Below are 17,434 nucleotides of genomic sequence, written 5' to 3' on the forward strand. Positions count from 1 at the left end.
GAGTGCACCACTGGTGCCTCCTGTCCTCCATTCCCTTCCTCTCTTCTCTGGTGACTTTTTTTTTCCCCCCACTGCCTTGAAGCTTTTGGAAGACTACCCTTAATCACACATTAGTCTTCAGTATGCTTTTATTCTTTATATGTTCTTCCTCTTCCTTATCCCTCCATCTCTCCCCCCAAAATCTGATGTTTCTTAGTGCATTTATGACCCCTGCTCTCCTCTTTCTGTTGTCCTGAGATTCCTCTCTTCTGTATACCTCCTGTTTCCCACACTTAAATCCATTCCCCCTTTCCTGAGATTCTCCAATAGGATTATGATGTTTTTCAAAACACATCTGTGTATCTTATTTCTGTTGTACAATCTGGAAAAAGAGCCTTAAGATGCATTATAGAAGATGGCCATAGAGCTGCATGATTTGTATTGTACCTGTTTCTGGTTTTTAAAGGTGCTGCCAGTCTGTGCATGTTTGTAAATGTTAATTTTCTTACCAGCTCATGCAGAATGACTTTCCTTAAGGCAACTGGAAGGATTGTACATCCTCACAACCCAAAGCTGCATACAAATGTTCACTGCAGAAGTGACTGAGCTGGTATTTGGTGTTGCCACTGCTCAGCTGTTTCTCATTTGCAAAAGGTGCTGTGACTTCTCCCCATCTGTTTCAGATTAGTTCACACCACTCACTTCCACCAGTAGCTCAGGCTAAAGTGCCTGACTTTGTTGTGGAAGTGGCTACTGCTCTGCTACCTGGGTGTATGTCTTAACCTCACTACAGCCATTTTCTGCCGTGACCGTCTCACTGGGGCCTCAGGCTGGCCTGATTTACTGTGCCCTTATCTTCACTTCCTGCTTTCTTCAACAAGGTGGTCCACCCCCTTCTGGCTCCCTCATTTTCCTGGCTTCCATTTTTCCTTCTCTGGCTCTGTTAGATTTTCTGAGAAGCCTCTTTAAAGGCTCCATCCTTCATTTACTATTCAAGGCTGATAGCAGAAATAATTGCACAGTGCTTTTTGGTTTAAGCAGAAGCTACTCTGTCTACATGTTAAAATCATAACTCTTTTCCTTTACATATAATTGCTGCTTTTAAGAATTACCACAAAGCCATTGTTTATGCATTAGATTACTGTCTTTTCACTGTACATTAAATATTATGAGTCATGCAGAGTTGAGTCATTCACTGCAGAAGAAGATGGCATATCGGAGTCCGTCCTTTCCCCACCCCTCCCACCCCAAATGAGGAGAATTTTTCTGTATTTTCAGCAAAGAATTCAGGAGATGGTTTGTTGAGTCATTGTTTGATAACAGAAAAAGGATATCCAACATAGCACCTGAGATGTGAAGGTCACTGATCATAATTTCTGTACAACACCTTTATGAGGAAACATGTATTGCTGGATTTATTTACAGAAGACTAGTAGAAGAATAAGAGCTCAGCAGTGTTAAATAACTCATCCAGGAGGTAGAGGGGAAATTCTGAAGTGCTGGCTAGGGAATTTCAAATCCTAGCCCCTTTCATTTACCTTGAAGCAAAAATGTCTGTTTGTGTATCATTGCTCTTGGCCAGAGAGTCAGGACACATACCTGTAGGTTACCTTTTTGCTGTTGGAAGTAGGTGCTGCGAACCTCGGCAGGTTGGGCAAAGAACTCACTTGTACTCAGATCTTCTCAGCAGCACAAGGCGAGAATGAGGTTTGTAAAGAGCTCTGCTCTTCTTGGATTTACCTCCCAAGGACAGATGTGCTGGGCTGGGTTTGCCTTGCACAGCTCAAGACTGAAGGCATTTATTGCTGGTGCCCATCTGCTTTGCCTTCTGCTGCAGGGGTGCAGCGTGAAATCAGAGCCGCGAAACAAAGCTTCCCCCAGAGCCTCCCTACCCCACAGGTCAGCATCTGAGTGAGGGCTGATCAGCTCTGGGGTGTTCTTCATAATAAGCTGATCTGTATTCAGGTGTACTTCTGATCAGCAGCAGGAAGGTTTCTGTTCCACTCAGAAAAGTGCACAGGTGGAGTTTGCTCGAGGGACCTTGTAGGTAGAAGTCTGGTAAAGCTTTCCTGCCTGAGGTGAAATACAGGCTTTTGGTTTTTTCAGGTTACTGAAAATACAGCTATTGAAAGTCTTCATTTGGCTGTAAGACTCTCAGTTGTAGCAGTGTGCTCACCTGTTGAATGTGAATGTGCTGGAGCTGGTGGGAAACAATGAATTGTATGACATCGAGTCAGCAACAAAGACAAGTTACTTAAAAAAATAAGCTCAGTTATTAGGCTCCTGCAGGCTCCAATTTCTGCAGTTGTTCCCACAGCTTGCAGGGATTCCAGAAATCATGTAGGCTGTATAAAAATAGAGCGCTCTGTTATGAAAATACTGTAAAATGGGCTGGTAGAGGAAGGAATGCCAACAAAGAACAACTATAGACCCAACAGATACTTGGCTTCTAAACCTTTACTTACAAGGAGCATGCGGGTTGATGGATATATTCTCCTTTTGGCAAGTATGTAAACTAAAATAGAAGAAATGAGAAAGAAAATTCGGAAGAGCAATCTAAGGATGAGTTCGTAGTACAAAGATGTTTAGCTACCTGGGGAAGTAGCTGTTGCTTCTGAAATTGGAAATGCAGACTTATAGCCCATAGCTTCAGGGAGTTTTGTTTATGATGGAAAACTTTAACCTTCATAAACCTTTGCCAGGTATGCCACTACATACACTTTTCTTCATTTATTGGGAAATAGGACAGGTTTATCTGCGTTACTTATTTTTAAAACAAAATGTGTAACCCATTGTGTTTTAAGTGTGTATTATGAGCAATGAAGCTATAAAACCATCTTTCTCCTGTAAGTGTTCTCTCTGTTTTAAGGTATAAAGAGAGGCCTGGGAGTCTTGAAATCCATATTCTGTTCTCAGTTCTTCCATAGTCTTTCTGTGTCACCTCCAGTAAGACAGGTAACAACTTGGTGCCCCACTTTCTTTGTCTCTACAGTAGCTGTAAAAATGCTCTTCACAAGGGTGTTGTAAGCAGGCATTAATTAAATCTGTATGAAGTGATTCAAAGTATTTGGATCAAGGGCACCTATGTGAGATAATTGAAAATAGATCATAGAATTAAGTGTTGATACACAATTTGTTACTACTTCTGTTTATGGTTTTGGTGGTGTTTTTTTAATGTTTTCTTTAGCCAATTGCAAATGTGGACCAGGAGACCCTGGCAGAGCTGGTGAAGCCAAGCATTGACTATGTGCGTCATAAAAAGTTCAGATCTGGGAATTACCCATCGTCACTGAGCAATGAGACTGACAGACTGGTTCACTGGTGCCATGGTGCCCCTGGAGTCATCCACATGCTCATGCAAGCTTATAAGGTGAATCATTCTGTGTTCATAATAGACCTCTATTTTTAGAGAGACCTGTATGCAGCCCTGTTAGATTGTAAGGTTTGCATTTTACATCTTTCTAGATCTAGACTTTCAAACCAGAACCCTTGGCTAGGCACCTAAGAATCTCAAAATACTTACATAGGTATGTTTGTAAAGAGGAAATAAGTGAGTAAAATTGCTTCTCTGGGTGCTAGCAGTTACTAGACTTCAGGCTTTCTTGGAAAAGGGCTATGTATTTAAACAATTCGATATTGGAGTCCTGGGTGTGAGAACACTGACCTAAATTCTTTGAATCTTCATCCCAAGAGTTTTAAGAATTATGTTGGTTTTCAAAAGCATAGGTTCATGTGTCTTGCCAAAGAATGTCTTCCATAAATTACTTCATTATTAAGATATAGCTCTTGAGAACTTAACATCAGAGCAAAGATCCCAGGCCCCTTCTAGGGCATAAATATAACCGCTGAGCTACCACAAGCCTACTGTTTGCTCTTTTCCATGCTTAACGAGGTTTGCTATCTCTGGTGTTGTGCACTTCTGATTTGCATGACATTTGAAATTATGCCATTTAATTACATTTATGCAAATTGATTCTTGCTTTTGACAGCCCTTCTTGGCAGATTCCCTGGTCGGCCTCTGGGTGGGCTGATGAAAAGCAGGCTTGGTTTATGGAATAATTACTCATGCTGCTACCTGAAATGTGAACTGTAAATCTCTTACAGCATTGCTGAATGTAGCAGCAGTCACACTTGCTTTTTCTTTGGACTGTGGTAGGAGGTTGACTTAACACTGCAGACTTCTTTCCCCCCACCCCCCCTCCTTCTTTGTCAATGCAATGCTTTCCCCAGCACAAAATGTTTTGCAGGAGATAAGAGAGTAGGACCAAGTTCTGTTTAGCAGTCTCCTTTCTGGCCTCTTTTACATTTAAGGTGATGGGGCACATGATGCATTTTTTTTTAGTCTTTATATTCTGCTTTTTGAAGAAGTGGTAAGAAAAATTGGAGTATGTTTTGCTGGCTATGCTTTCATACCAAGCACAGGGACTTAAAATAATAGACAGCAGTATTTGTCCTGAAAATCAAATGCTGTTGCCAGGCCTTAATTCAAAATGTTACAGCTAAGTAGCTGACAAACCCTGTTCAGAGAGAAGGACTTTCTTTATAAAGCTTGTGGATTTAAGAATCTTGCATATTAATTGATTCTATTACCTTATTAAATAGCCTGGCAGGGGATTTCATCTCTAAAGGACTAAGTCTACAGTAGTGCATCAGTTACTTTATTATTTTTTTTTTCTTTGTCTTGTTGATCTGTAGAGTGACTTAGGCAAAGGGGAGCAAAAAGGTAGCCTTACAAAGGTGGAAGTCTGGTGGTGTTCAGCTAAATTACTTGGGTTTGTTTTCTGCTCTCTTGATGGGCTCTCTGTATCCAAAATGCACTTCAGTTGCAATAAACGTTGCAAAATTGGTCCTTTGCCAAAACTGGCTAGTGCTTCTGAGTATTTCCAGTACAAATACTAATCAAGATAATGGAGCGTTCCTACTTGTACTTGTGACACAGAAAAGAGCCCTGTGCTATGCAAAGAGATATTCTTGTGCATTTTTGACGTGGAATTGAAGGCAGACAGTGAGTAACCAAGAAGAATTACTCAGGGAGACCAGGAGTTAGCACTTTAGGACCAGATTTGATGGCCAGTATTCTGTGTTACATTTCTTGGACACAAGAATTACATTTCCGTATTTCAAATCAAATGATGTTGTGGTTTGGGAATGGAGGGGAGAAGCAAAAAAGGACCACGTACCCTTCAAATAGATTATAGGTTGTAGAACCCAGGGCCTTGAACTCGAGTTTTTCCTTTGGGGTCCTGATTTCAGAAACAAAAACTTAAGTTCTTTCTTTTTCGATGCAGGGAAAGGAGAAACAACTTAGTAAGAAAAGAAAGGCAAGTCTATGATGAATAGATTATTAAAATTCAAAATAAGTTGTATATGGAAAAAACCCACACCAAGCAAAACATCTCTCAGGTCCAGCTTCCTTTTGTTTTCATTAGGACTTCAATTTATGTGTGTTTATTCTCTGTTTTTATTCCACAGACTTTTAAAGAGGATAAATACTTGAAAGATGCTATGGATTGTAGTGATGTCATCTGGCAGAGAGGTTTACTGAGAAAAGGATATGGGATCTGTCATGGTACTGCTGGCAATGGCTACTCCTTCTTGTCTCTCTATAACCTAACTCAGGACAAAAAGTACCTCTACCGAGCTTGCAAGGTGAGCTTTACAGCATTCCAGCAAAATTGCTGTTCCTTTTCATGTCATAACGCCCATGCAAGAGTAAACTGTGATCGAAGTAGGCTGTTGTGTGCTAGAGCTGGAGCTGGCTGGCTGTGCGTCTGGGTGGGACAAAAGGGTCCTGTCACTTGCTCCCCTTTACTGATGCTTTGACTGGACGACTTCAACCGTGTACGTGGGGCACGTACCATCTTAATATGCAGAGTGAGACGCACAAATGTTCTGTAAGGGGGGAGGAACTAAACACGTGTTCAGAAGAAAATAGAGTCTGAAATCAGCCCGCCTGAACAATAACAGACTAATGTTATGTGGTGCTAATTATTCCATTGAGACATCCACTGTCGTCCTCAGCTCCTCAAGCGATACTGTTTGTAGTCTTTTGTAATTATTTGTTTTCTGACTAGTGTCTGTTTGGGGCTTTTAGAGCTCTGAATTGCAGTTATTAAATTACTCGCTTCGATTTTTTTTATTAATACAAATTGCAGAGAAAGACACTCAGAATTTTTCCACTGGAATCGTCCAGGTTCTGCTATCAGCTCTGACTATGCTAGCAGTTACCAAAGGAGAAGGCTTTGTCTGCCTCTGTTTCCTAATCTCCTAAGACTTGTGGTTTGATTTGGTTTGGTTGGTTGGGTTTTTTTCAGCTTAATTCACTGATACTAGCTTTCATATTGCATACATAGTTATTTAGCTGAGGCCTTTTTAAAAGTATTGCAGTGGGAAATTTGATGAGTTGCTTCTTAGGTGCTTTTAGATGAGCACTGGCCATATGTAAAGCTATTGTATTAATCTCCACTGTCAGCCTGTCCTCCATCTTTAAAAAGAGCTTTAAAAAGTTGCTGCTTGTCTCACATTTACCAAAGCATCGTGTTATGAGGACACCTGTAGGCATATCTGCATCCTAGAGAACGTAATAAACCCCGAGCACTCCCACAGCAAATGCGTGTCTTTAGTCACATGTGGACTCACCCACTGCTGACGTGTGAGCCACAGCACCAAGCAGGCATTGCTGTCGGCACAGCTATTGGGCTCTCCCTGTCATCGTTCATGCTAGTACAACTTCTGTGGCTCTGTGCAGTATTGGCAAGTCCTGTTAGCACTGCATTTTTGGCTCAAGAGGGCCTTGACATTCTTCCATACCAAGGTAGAGAAAAGCGAGCATATCTATTTCAAAGCCAAAAAAGGAAGAGACTTGATTACATACCTGAAATCCATTTGAGAAGGACAGTGTGGCACAGTCGCCAAAGACTGACTGCTGGAGGTGCCCAGCATAGTCAGGTCTGGCAGCATACTTGCAGCCATTCTGCATTTTAGCATCTCCAGCATTCAGTCAGGCCCTTCGGGCTCTTGCAGGGGAAATCTTGAAACAGGCAGAGGAATTTGCTTGTCTGGCATTCTTGAAATCTTTTCTTTTTGAGCCAGAGCATGCAGGGAAGCAAGCGTGCAGTTATGTTGGTACCTAAAGGCATGTAACTGAGAGAACTTAGATGGCTCCCTTCCCAGGGGTGTTTGCTCACACCAGAAACTTGAGGCCCAGGGTAAGGAGTCTGGCCAGGAATCCCTGGTTACCTCTCAGGAGCCCTGAAACTGTTTCACAAATGAACCAGAAGAGCTTGAAAGGCCACGGCTCCTGGTTTGTGCTTCTCATTTTTGGCTTTGCAGCTTTTCTCCAGCATTATCAGACAGGCTCCCAGAAGGCTGAGCTGCTCCTAGTGGCCTGCCTGTGAGATGAGAGAGGGGCTGCGGCATCCTGGGCTCCAGGCAACAGAGAGCATCCGAGCCCTGTGCTGCTCAGCGTTGTGATTAAACCACTGCTGATAGCAAGCATGCCCAGTCTATGTGACAAGTAATGGCAGATGTCTTCCTGCTAGAAGATATTTCTTTTTTTTTCCCCCCTTGGTTTAACAAAGATATTAGTGTGGCTTACTGGATCTGTGAGTTGTGCTGAAGCTATGAACTTCTAAACGATGGTTGTACTTCAGTAGCCTGGGGTGCATTTTTTAAATTTCTGTTGCAGTTCCCAGGCTGGCAGTAATAATAAAGGCTAGTGTGCAATAAGATGTGGATGTTGCAAGAATTGATTATAGTTTAGAAACATGCCATAAACATGTTCAGTCCTCACATATAAGACAAGATTACATGGAGGATTAAACCTTGGTTTGAAGACTTATATCTTTTGGGGGCCCAAAAATGTTTCATCAGTTCTCAGTAACAGTGTAGACCACAATGTTTGTGTTTGTGGTTTTTTTGCTGGGTTTCCTCAAGACATTCACGTACATGCACACACCCCTACCAAGAGAAGAAAAATCCATCCCCCAGTAAACTTTTAAACAGAACAGAATGGGGGGAAGAAGGGAGGAGATGCCAGTTTATCCTCCTGTTGAACAGACTGATGGCTCTGGGGGCATGCTCACACCCTGTATAGCTCCAACTCTAGAGCCAGGGCACCCTCTAGTTAGTAGCATGATCTGTTTGCTAGCAGGTTGCCCAGATTGCAGGGAGAGCGGGGAGAGACCTCTCAGTTCTTTAATTTGCAGGAATCTTCGCACTGTATTTTGAGTAAGCAGTGGTTTTCTTCCAAGCACAGAAATGCCAGGGGAACTTGTGGCCCCCTGTATGCTCTGGGGAGTCATAAAGAAGAGATAGATGGTTGCTATTAAATTGATCCAGATTCATAAGTCATGTATGTCTAATGTAGCTACTGCAGCAGTGTTGATCAAACACAAGAAAGACAGTGTCAACTCTTTTTAATGGTATTCCGTCTTCTGCAACAAAACATGGATGATCATAATAGTCTAACTGATTTAGAACGATTTTTCATAAGGCTTGGGGAGAGCAAATAAATAAAACTAAGTAATGGCAACTGGAGATTTAATACTCTAAATTGGTGCACAGAAGTGAAAGAAAACCAAAATGCAGTTAACAACCCTGAGTCCTGAGCACGTGGATAAATTAAACACCAAGACAGATAAGGAACTGATACAGTATTGGAAAAATTTTGCCCTTGAAACTGAATGTATCTGTTCTCACAGCATTTTTCATTGACATGTAGCAAGGTTGATTTACAGAAAACAGAAGTTAAGTACAGCCCACCTAATTACACCGTTACAAAACTGAGACTTGTGCTGTGGAAATACATATCCTAAAACCTAATTGCAGCCTTGTCACAGTTGAAGTGGGATAAATTGATCTTGGACAGTGATTTCTGTATTGTGTTTCTGCTTACACAATTTTACATTTAATACCTATTAAAGATATGCAGATACTCAAGCTTGCATTTAACAGTCTTAAATAAAAAATGTTAAAACAAAACAAAACTTTTTTTTTTGTTTTCCCCAGTTTGCTGAATGGTGTTTGGACTATGGTGCACATGGATGTCGTATTCCTGACCGACCTTATTCTCTCTTTGAAGGTAAAGTGGTGCTGTTGCAAATGGTATTGTATTATACAGGAAGGAAGGGCAACCTTGGAGTTTTGGCACACGCTTAGGAGTTGGGAAATCTTTGGTGGGTTCCTCTACTATTAAACATAGACCCACCCCCTACCACCACTTCTGCCTACAAGAAGGGGGGTGGGAGGGAGAAAGACAAAAGAAAATCATTCACTATCATAACTCTCACTTTTGGTTGCATTTTAGCAGTTTCCAATGTAAAGCCAGTGCCACTGTTATTCTTGGAAAAAATTCTGCTGTGCCGATGGCTCTTGGCTTAAAGCAAACAGAAGTCCAGGCAACAGTTTTGTTGTGGGTGTTGTTGCAGAGGGACTGGGCAAAGGAGCAGCTGTGGGTAGGGGATCTCTAGTAGAAGCTGCTGGTTTGTCAGAACTAGACCTTCTCTGCTGCAATACTAAAGCAAGGAAAAGCTAGTTTTAATATGAACCAAAATCACTTGAAGAGAAAAGAAATGCAGAGTTCTTAGGGGCTTTTCTGTAAGTTCAAAGACGTTCCTAAATACTTTCCTAGAGCTTTGTAATTTTTTATTTGTAGTTTATTTTCTATTCCCTGTCTCGTCCTTATGTTTTAGAAAGACAGGAGCAAGGAATCAAAGACCCAAGCAGGATTTAAAGTAGCACTGCTACTTCATGAACAGTGAGCCTAGTATGCCACCTATCACAAATATGTGAAATTACAGCAGACCGAATAGGATTATTTTACAAATAAACCAATCCAAGGTGTGAACACAAGAGAGCAGTAGTTATATGCATCCCTTCTAAATACAGAGTTATTGTCTTAATGTTTAAGGAAGAAAAGTACAAGTATTCTTATTCCTGAGAGCTCCCTTGCATGCACTTGTAGAGGGAAAAGGCAAGCATACAATCTGTTGTATAAGAGCTTTGAAATTTGTTGAGAAGTTGAAGTAGTGCCAACAATAGGATGATTTGTGCTTTAATGCCGACATACAGCTTTTATTTTAGTTTTTTAATGTTGGTGGTTTTTTTTTTTTTTAGAAAAATCTAGAAATCTCAATTTTGAGACAAAAAAGTCTTAATTTGGGGGTAGCCAAATTTTTGTAGCCAAAATTGTGTATGAAGTTGTCCAATTCTGCATGTATGTGCATACTTTCAGTGGAAGTTGTATGTGCATCTTAGGGGTTGTCCTAATTGTTTCATTTGCCTCAGATGCTGTATTTCAGGAAGGTTCCTTTGTTTGTATGTGCTTAGCTGTTGATAAAATTGGATTTTACCTCGATCATAAAACTGAGCTTGTATTTGTCTGCTCTCCTGCTGTAGGGCACCTCTGTTGTCTGTCACACTAAGAGTTTTATTAGGTGATGCTGGTGTTAGTGCTTCAGGCTCTGGATGATCTCTTTATGAATAGTGAACAAATGAATCTGTACATCACAAGTATAATAAAGTTTTGCCTTTGTTTTTTAACCAATGAAATGATGAGCAAGAGTTGCTCAAATGCTGAGGGACAGTCCAAATTGCGATTTACTTTTTCTTAATTGAAGTAGCGTTGAGGTTGTGCAGCTGAAAAGATGGTAGCAGAGAGATCTTGGTTCTTGCCTTTGATCTTTTCAAGTGATACTGGGTTTCCTGGGCAAAGTACAGATGAACTTGTCTTTCTATAGGCCCTAAGTTCCCCTGTTCAAAAAAAAACCTAGTGAGGCGGTGTTCGAACAGGTGCTGTTGCCTTTGCTGTCAACTGTGCTATTTTAATGTCAAAGATGCACAAAGATCTCTCTCGTTATGTTTTAGGCATGGCTGGAGCTATTCACTTCCTCTCAGATATTTCAGTACCGGAGACTTCCCACTTTCCAGCGTTTGAACTTGGACCTCAAAGGAGGGAAAACAAAGTGGAACAGGACAGCTAAAAGATCATTTTGAAGGGAAACTGATGCCAAAAGAGATGAGACTGTTTAGTGCCTCTGATACTGAACCAACTCGACCCTGAACCGACGGATGGATAAACTCATTTTCTCACACCCCCCCTGCCCCAAAGGACCATGAAGTCATTAGAGCATGAACGGGAGAAGCCACATTTAAGTTCTGTTAAAGTGACACCTTCAGACGTAGGACAAGAGAAGTCAGGTTTTGAACTTTCTCTCTTCCATTGTATTTGTCTTTTTCAGGTCTTTGACATGCTCTGCATGTTTATTGGTGTTGTGTGTTGATTCAAGTCTTTTGTTGTTAGCAAAAAGCTGGTCTTTGTTTGAATCTCTGTCCTGTACCTTTGTGCATGACTCACAACAGCAGTGTTGCTTTCTGCAGCGTGGCTACCCAGAGAGTTCCACCTTATGCCAGAGAGTTAGCTGCAGGACAGTGCCCAGCTTCACTGGTGAGCTGGTAACCTTAAAAAGAGATGAAAAACGTTTTTATGTTTGTATTTTTCTGCATTTTTCTCCACAGTCCCTAGAAGCTAAGATGATGGAGATCAGCCTTTTTTGATGAAGAGGTATGAGGCCATCTCTGTTTTCAGAAACTTAGCAGGTTGGAAGGGACCTGATTTATCTTTTGCTGCTGTTGTGGGAGGTTTTTTTGAAAGCCTGAGAGAGGCTCCCTTTGGTACCTGCACCTGGTTAGTGTGTTAGGCACTTGCAGCAGGGTGGAGATGCTTGTCCCCACCTCTGCAAAGCCCCATCCCATGGCATGAGCTTAAACTGCAGGTGGAGTCACCCGTACTAACCTCCCGCTGCCACCAACAGCAGAGCAGGGACAGCATAACTGTGCTTCTCCTCTCCTGTGTGTGGATTTGTAATAAGCCTGTCCTGCAGCATCCTAGTATACGAATGAGTAAGGGAGGGTGTCGGCAGTTTCTCATGCTGGTAACTCAGGATGACTGTTGCTTCCGAACCAAGCTGGTGATTTGTTCTGGGCCCTTCCCTCCCTCTCCCAGCCTTGCCACATTTAGCCCATGTAGTATGACAGGACCGATAAATACCAGCTGCTTGTGGAGGCTGCAGAAGATTAATAAGCAATATGAAACTGTTGCTCAAGGCTGTAATTGAAGTTTATTTCACCTTAAAATCCAAACAGAAAAAGCCCTTTGCCCTTAGTCTTAACTGTGCTGCTAGTGCTTTGCTTCCCCTTGTAGTGTGGTGGGGTTGTGAAATACTAGACCTGCCTCCAGGTGCTCCTGAGTATCAGGCGCTCAGTTTGGGAGAACTGGGACATACTCTGAGTACACTTACAGCAGGCTTATGTGTTCCAGATAGTAAGTATGCTTACTGCTTGAAAAAGGTAATAGGTGTAGCACACTCTAACTCATTCAAGCTCTGTTGTCATCCTTCCCCCAGGTCTCCCTGTGCTCTGTCATTTCAGGTGCTTATTTTAGTTGGTATCTTCTGTCAGGTGCGAGTGTGACAGATGGCAGTGAGTTTGACCTTTCAGGCATGCATCGGGATATGCATGACCTGTGGGCCATCTGCTGAGCGCCAGTGTTTGCGGTCAGGCTTGGAGATGCAGTGTTGCTCCTGCATAAATATCTGAATGGTATCAGGTGACTTCCTTGAACTTCACAGTGTCTGTTGCCATATCCATTGGGATGTTAATAATCTCCACATTTGGTTCTGCTGGCCAACAGCAGCAGTGCCAGTGCAGGGACAGCTTTAATGTCTCAGTGTAGCTCCTCTGCTGGATTGTCAGGTATGACTAAAACACAGGAGCAGGAGGAGAGACTTTTCCACCCCTCTGGCAAAGGGCAGAAGATGGGGGGGGGGGACGGGGGGGGGGGGGGACACCAAACCCAGATGCATCTGTACAGCCAGGGATGAGGGAAAATGCTGAAAGGCAGTGGGAGTGAGGGATGCTGTATGGCAAGCAGCTGGGGTGAAGCAAACCGGAGCAGAGCAGCAGAAAGCGGAGGGATCAGTGAGGAACAGGGAGAGCTGATTACGGGAGGCAATGCACAGAGTGCACCAGTAGAGGCCATCTCAAATGAGATGTTCCTCCGTGGCAACCATGCTAAGGTCTAACTTTGTTTTTCTTTCTTCGGCCTCTGGATCACTGATCCTGCCCATAGATAAGCCAGGGAGGAAACTTGCCCAGGGTGAAGTCTCACAGAAATTCTAAGGAGTTAGATGGCAGCTCTGATCCTGTTTCACATCACCCCTACCCCTTTTTTCCTTCCCCTTGGCAGTGACTGCAGAGCATGTGGGGTGGGTTAAGCGGGAAGAGGCTTGCCAGGTTTGCAGGAACTGCCTGCAAACACACAACAGAACCCACCGGTCTTCCTGGCAAATCCCAAGCATGTGTTGTACTGACTGCTTAACTAGGGGGTCAACAAGCAGGTTTTTTCATTCAGTGATTATATACATATATGCTGCCTTCCCTGCTGAGCTTGGAGTGGCACATGTGGGAGGTGATTTTGGCTGGCTGGAGCCCAAGGGTAATTAAAGCTTCCTGGTTTAAAAAATATATAGGTATATACACATTTAGAACAGCCTAATACTGAGCAGATCTCCAAGATGCTTGAGTGCACCCGTCGAAATAATGAGCAAGTCAGCTACCAGCTCTTTCTGTACTGTAGCCAGCCTTCTGCTGTGGTGGGGCTTGGCGCTGTCTTTCTCTGCAGAGTCCTCTTGGAATTAAGCAAGACTGGAAATGTATTGAGTCGGGAAGCGTCTGACAGTGCGTCTGCCTTGTCTTCCTGATGTGACTTTCCCTGTGGCTCCTCCTTTCTGTTTGTCACAGCATTGTGATATCTAGGTGGCCCATCAAGAAAGGATATTGTGTGAAGGTGAAAAAATATATTTCACCAAGGCATTGTTTTCAGAAATCACATCAAACTAAAAATGTGGAAAAAGTCTCAATATTCCCTCGTTTGCTTTGTCCGTGTGTAATCGTCCATCTGTTGCAAAAAGCAGTAGTGTTAAAAATGGAGATGCTCTTTGGGCAGAAAAAGAGGAAAAAAATGCTGATGTTTTGTTCTTTGGCTTTATTAGTAAAGATCAAGCTATGTGGTGGTAATTTGTGTGATTCTTTCTTTTTTTCCTGTTGTACTCCTTCCTTCCCTCCAGCACTGTGGCGATAGCTGTCCCACTGATCTTACTGCTGAACTGCTTCCTGATCTTACAGTCCTGCAGGATGAAACACATGTCAGAGAGTGGGCAAATTGCCGCCTTTTTTTTTTTTTAACCTTCACCTTTTACTAGCATTGCAGGCCTCTTTACTGCTGCTTCTCCCAGGTGCTTTTAGGGTGCATTGCTTAGTGCAAAGTGTTGCTTTCCTCTCTGGTCACATAGGTCCTGTTAAACAGTTTGCAGCTACAGCCTGACTCTTGACTAGCTGGTTTTTAAGAACACATGTATGAAATCTCTCTGTCCAGCTAACATCTGTTTTCCAGCTTTGAGAAAGCTTGATGTTTTTCTCTAGTTCGGCTTTAACAGAAGGAAACTTCAAGTATGCTGCAAGCAAGTATTTCTGTTTCACAAAGCCCCATGTGCCACTTGTGGCCCTCTTTGCCACAGAGAGCAACTGCTGCTTTTCTGAATTAATAACATTATTTCTGGTCTGGTGGTAGGGAGTTGAAGATAATCTCTACAAATTCAGCTGTAGCTAGATAAATGCATTAGGGCTTTTTTTAGCACAACAGTTCTCTGTAATGTCAAAATAGGGAAGGATAGAGGGCTGGGAAGAAGCATGTGTGCTGCGTGTCAGGTAATAGCTAGGCAGCAGTGTGCTGCCTGAGCCCTGTCTCATCAGGGTGTTTTGATGCAACAGTCTTTTTCCTGGTGAAATTTTTCACTTTTTCCCCCATTCATTTTCGTGTTGACGCACAGGAACCCTGTCTCTGCACGGCAGAGCAGCCGTGATTTGCATGCAGGAAGCAGTAGTGACCTGTCTTCAGCCACCGCTTCTCCTCAACAGATACAAGCAGGCTGCTGTAAATCCAGCTGTAGCTATTAGATAAGCTGGAGTTAGGCAGCAGGCGATAAATATAGAGAGACATAGACACATACACCTATCCTTGTGACTTTCTCACTGCATAAAGCCAAAATAACACATGCAGCTAAGGAGCTACCTCCATCTCCAGCCTCTGGGGTCAGAGGGCTGCTTAACTTGTCACTGTTCCCTCTGCTTTCCCTGCTGTCCCCTTCACCTTGCAGGACCTGGCAGCTTGGGACAGTGGCTGCCAGCTGCACCTCTCCTCTTTAACAGCATCATTATCTAGCAGTTGCTTTGTAGAAACTGCCTTATGCCAGATCTTCCCCTGCATGGTGTGTCTGTAGTAGTTTCCCTATCAAAGAGTACAAACAACTGTAAAATCAGCTTGAGCTGTAAGACAGCTTGAAGCCCCAGTGCTGCAGAGGGGAGGGCTTCCAAAGCCACAGGGCCTGCAAAGACATCCTGCCCCATTTCTCTCACCCACTGAATTAGCAGTGATGTATTAGATAGACCAGAAGAAGAAGAAAAAAAAAAAAAAGGCTCCGCTATCTGACAAGGTGTTTTATCTTCTTGGCTGACCTGTGTGCCAAAAAGTGCCGCCTTGGGTATATACATATAAAACTAACCCATCTGGGGTTTTGTGTTTTGTTTTAAGTAGGGAATAAAGAGCAATACCTCCTTTGTGCTTTTGTGTACCACACAGTCTGAAGAGCTTGTTGGAAAAATGTAGTCCCAGCTGTTTTCACAGCAATGTAAGCTGTCACAGGGCTCGGAATAAAAGGAAAAAAAACCCACCCACAAAACAAAAAAGCTTGTTGCTGCATTATCTTTTCCCAAAGTGATAATGAAACACAGGAGCAGCTGCAAGGCAGCCCCAAACAGAAATGGCAGGGTTGGTACCCTCCTTGTCAGGCCAGGTCCCATTTGCAGCACAACTGATGAGTCAGCCTGCTAATTACAGAGAGGCATGGAAGGTGCTGCAGGATATTGCAGGTGACATTTGCCCCTCTCCTATGAGCCATGGGGCACCTGGTCACACCAGGGAGAAGGAGGTGGAGGGGAGAATCAAGAACAAAAATCCACAAATAAGATGATTGTGCTACTTTAGCAGCTTCAGCCCAACAGCCCTGCCTTGACAGGCTCTCTTGCCTACACCTTGGCAGAGGTGTTTCAGCTGCCCTGGGCCTGACAGCGAGTGCTGCGTATTTGCTGGAAGGCTGAAGAAGCAGCAGCAGCAGCAAAACTTTATGAACCCTCAGACTGCCATGAACTTAATTCACCCATTAGTACGGACTCTTCCCTCAATAGGACCTAAGGCAGCAAGGCGCTTTATGGGAAGAAAACTTACTTAGAAAAAAAAAAGCATCTCCTGAGCCCAGGAGATGCTCTGGCAACAGGCAGCCCTTGCCTTCAGTGTGAGCCTGAGGAACTTAGAGCTGTGTCACCAGTGACTGAAGGGTGAGCTTTGGTCTGACTGCTCAAAGAGGCTTTACAGCCTCGCTGAAGGACAGAAAGCAATCCCCATTGCTGCTTTTCTTCTGATCATCTTGAATAAGATCTCACGCTCCTGCTGCAGGGCTGAAAGGAGATATGCGGAGCATACAAGGCGGGGGAGGGAGGAACCAAAAGCTGAAGGAAAGTAATTCCCAAAGTCTCCTGTGATAGGCAGGACACAGCATCTGCGAGGCCAGTCCCATGATCACAGAGTGACTCTGCACCCCTGCTTACTCCTGACAGTAGCTAGTTAGAAGAAGATGGTATTACAAGCATATTCTTCGTCTCCTCCCCTCTCAAACCACAGCAACCTACCAACAAACCCAGGCTGATAACCAACGGCTGCATAACCCCCTGGAGCTGCCCACAGACATAAAGCATCATGCAGGATGCCAACCAGCAAGTTTTCAGGCTGTGCCACTTCATGCCTTTTTACTGATGGAAGCTGGATCATTTCTGTCCTTCTGTTGGTGCTGGGTCACACCCACCCATCTGCCACCCACCAGGTCACCCACATCCCACCCCCCCAACCAAAAATCTCCCCCGAGCAGCACCTACCCCAGACCACCAGCAGTCTCTGCACCAGCAGCCCTGCCAGCCCTCCACTGCTGCCACGCAAGACGGGACTGCAGGAGTTGAGGACAGCCGTTCAGGGGCTGGGATTGATTTTCTGCCAAAACCCATCAAGTTGAGCATTTATGCACCTCCCAGTCTGCAATGCATTTGACCAGCAGCTCATGACCAGCTGCCTGGCACTGCCTGCATCGGTCCCCTGCTGCTGGGGTTTTGTGGCTGCAGCCGGTGGCAGAGTGGTTCATGTGCATGCCAGAGGCAAGGGGAGGCAGGCAGTACCTGCCCACCCTCCTACCCCTCGGCTTGCCCCTAAACCAAGATTTAAGAAGGTCTGTTCCACCAAAGAAGTGCATTTCTAAGGTCTGGAGGAGTCAGGATACATCTGTCCCAAGCA

The 17,434-nt window shown here is 43.8% G+C and overlaps 1 protein-coding gene across 1 annotated transcript in view; it reads left to right on the top strand.

Annotated features, from left to right (window-relative positions):
* The window catches only part of LANCL2 (LanC like glutathione S-transferase 2), a 33,391-nt gene extending 19,336 nt beyond the window's left edge, over positions 1-14,055 (top strand). The window contains exons 6-9 of the mRNA XM_052795516.1: positions 3,167-3,349; positions 5,452-5,628; positions 8,989-9,061; positions 10,846-14,055. Coding sequence (XP_052651476.1) covers positions 3,167-3,349; positions 5,452-5,628; positions 8,989-9,061; positions 10,846-10,961 — 549 coding nt within the window. The 3' untranslated portion in view covers positions 10,962-14,055. The remainder of the gene's footprint in view (positions 1-3,166; positions 3,350-5,451; positions 5,629-8,988; positions 9,062-10,845) is intronic.
* The last annotated feature ends 3,379 nt before the right edge of the window (positions 14,056-17,434 follow it).

Source organism: Harpia harpyja, chromosome 1 (genome assembly GCF_026419915.1).
Source record: "Harpia harpyja isolate bHarHar1 chromosome 1, bHarHar1 primary haplotype, whole genome shotgun sequence".
In the NCBI taxonomy this organism is placed as follows: domain Eukaryota; kingdom Metazoa; phylum Chordata; class Aves; order Accipitriformes; family Accipitridae; genus Harpia; species Harpia harpyja.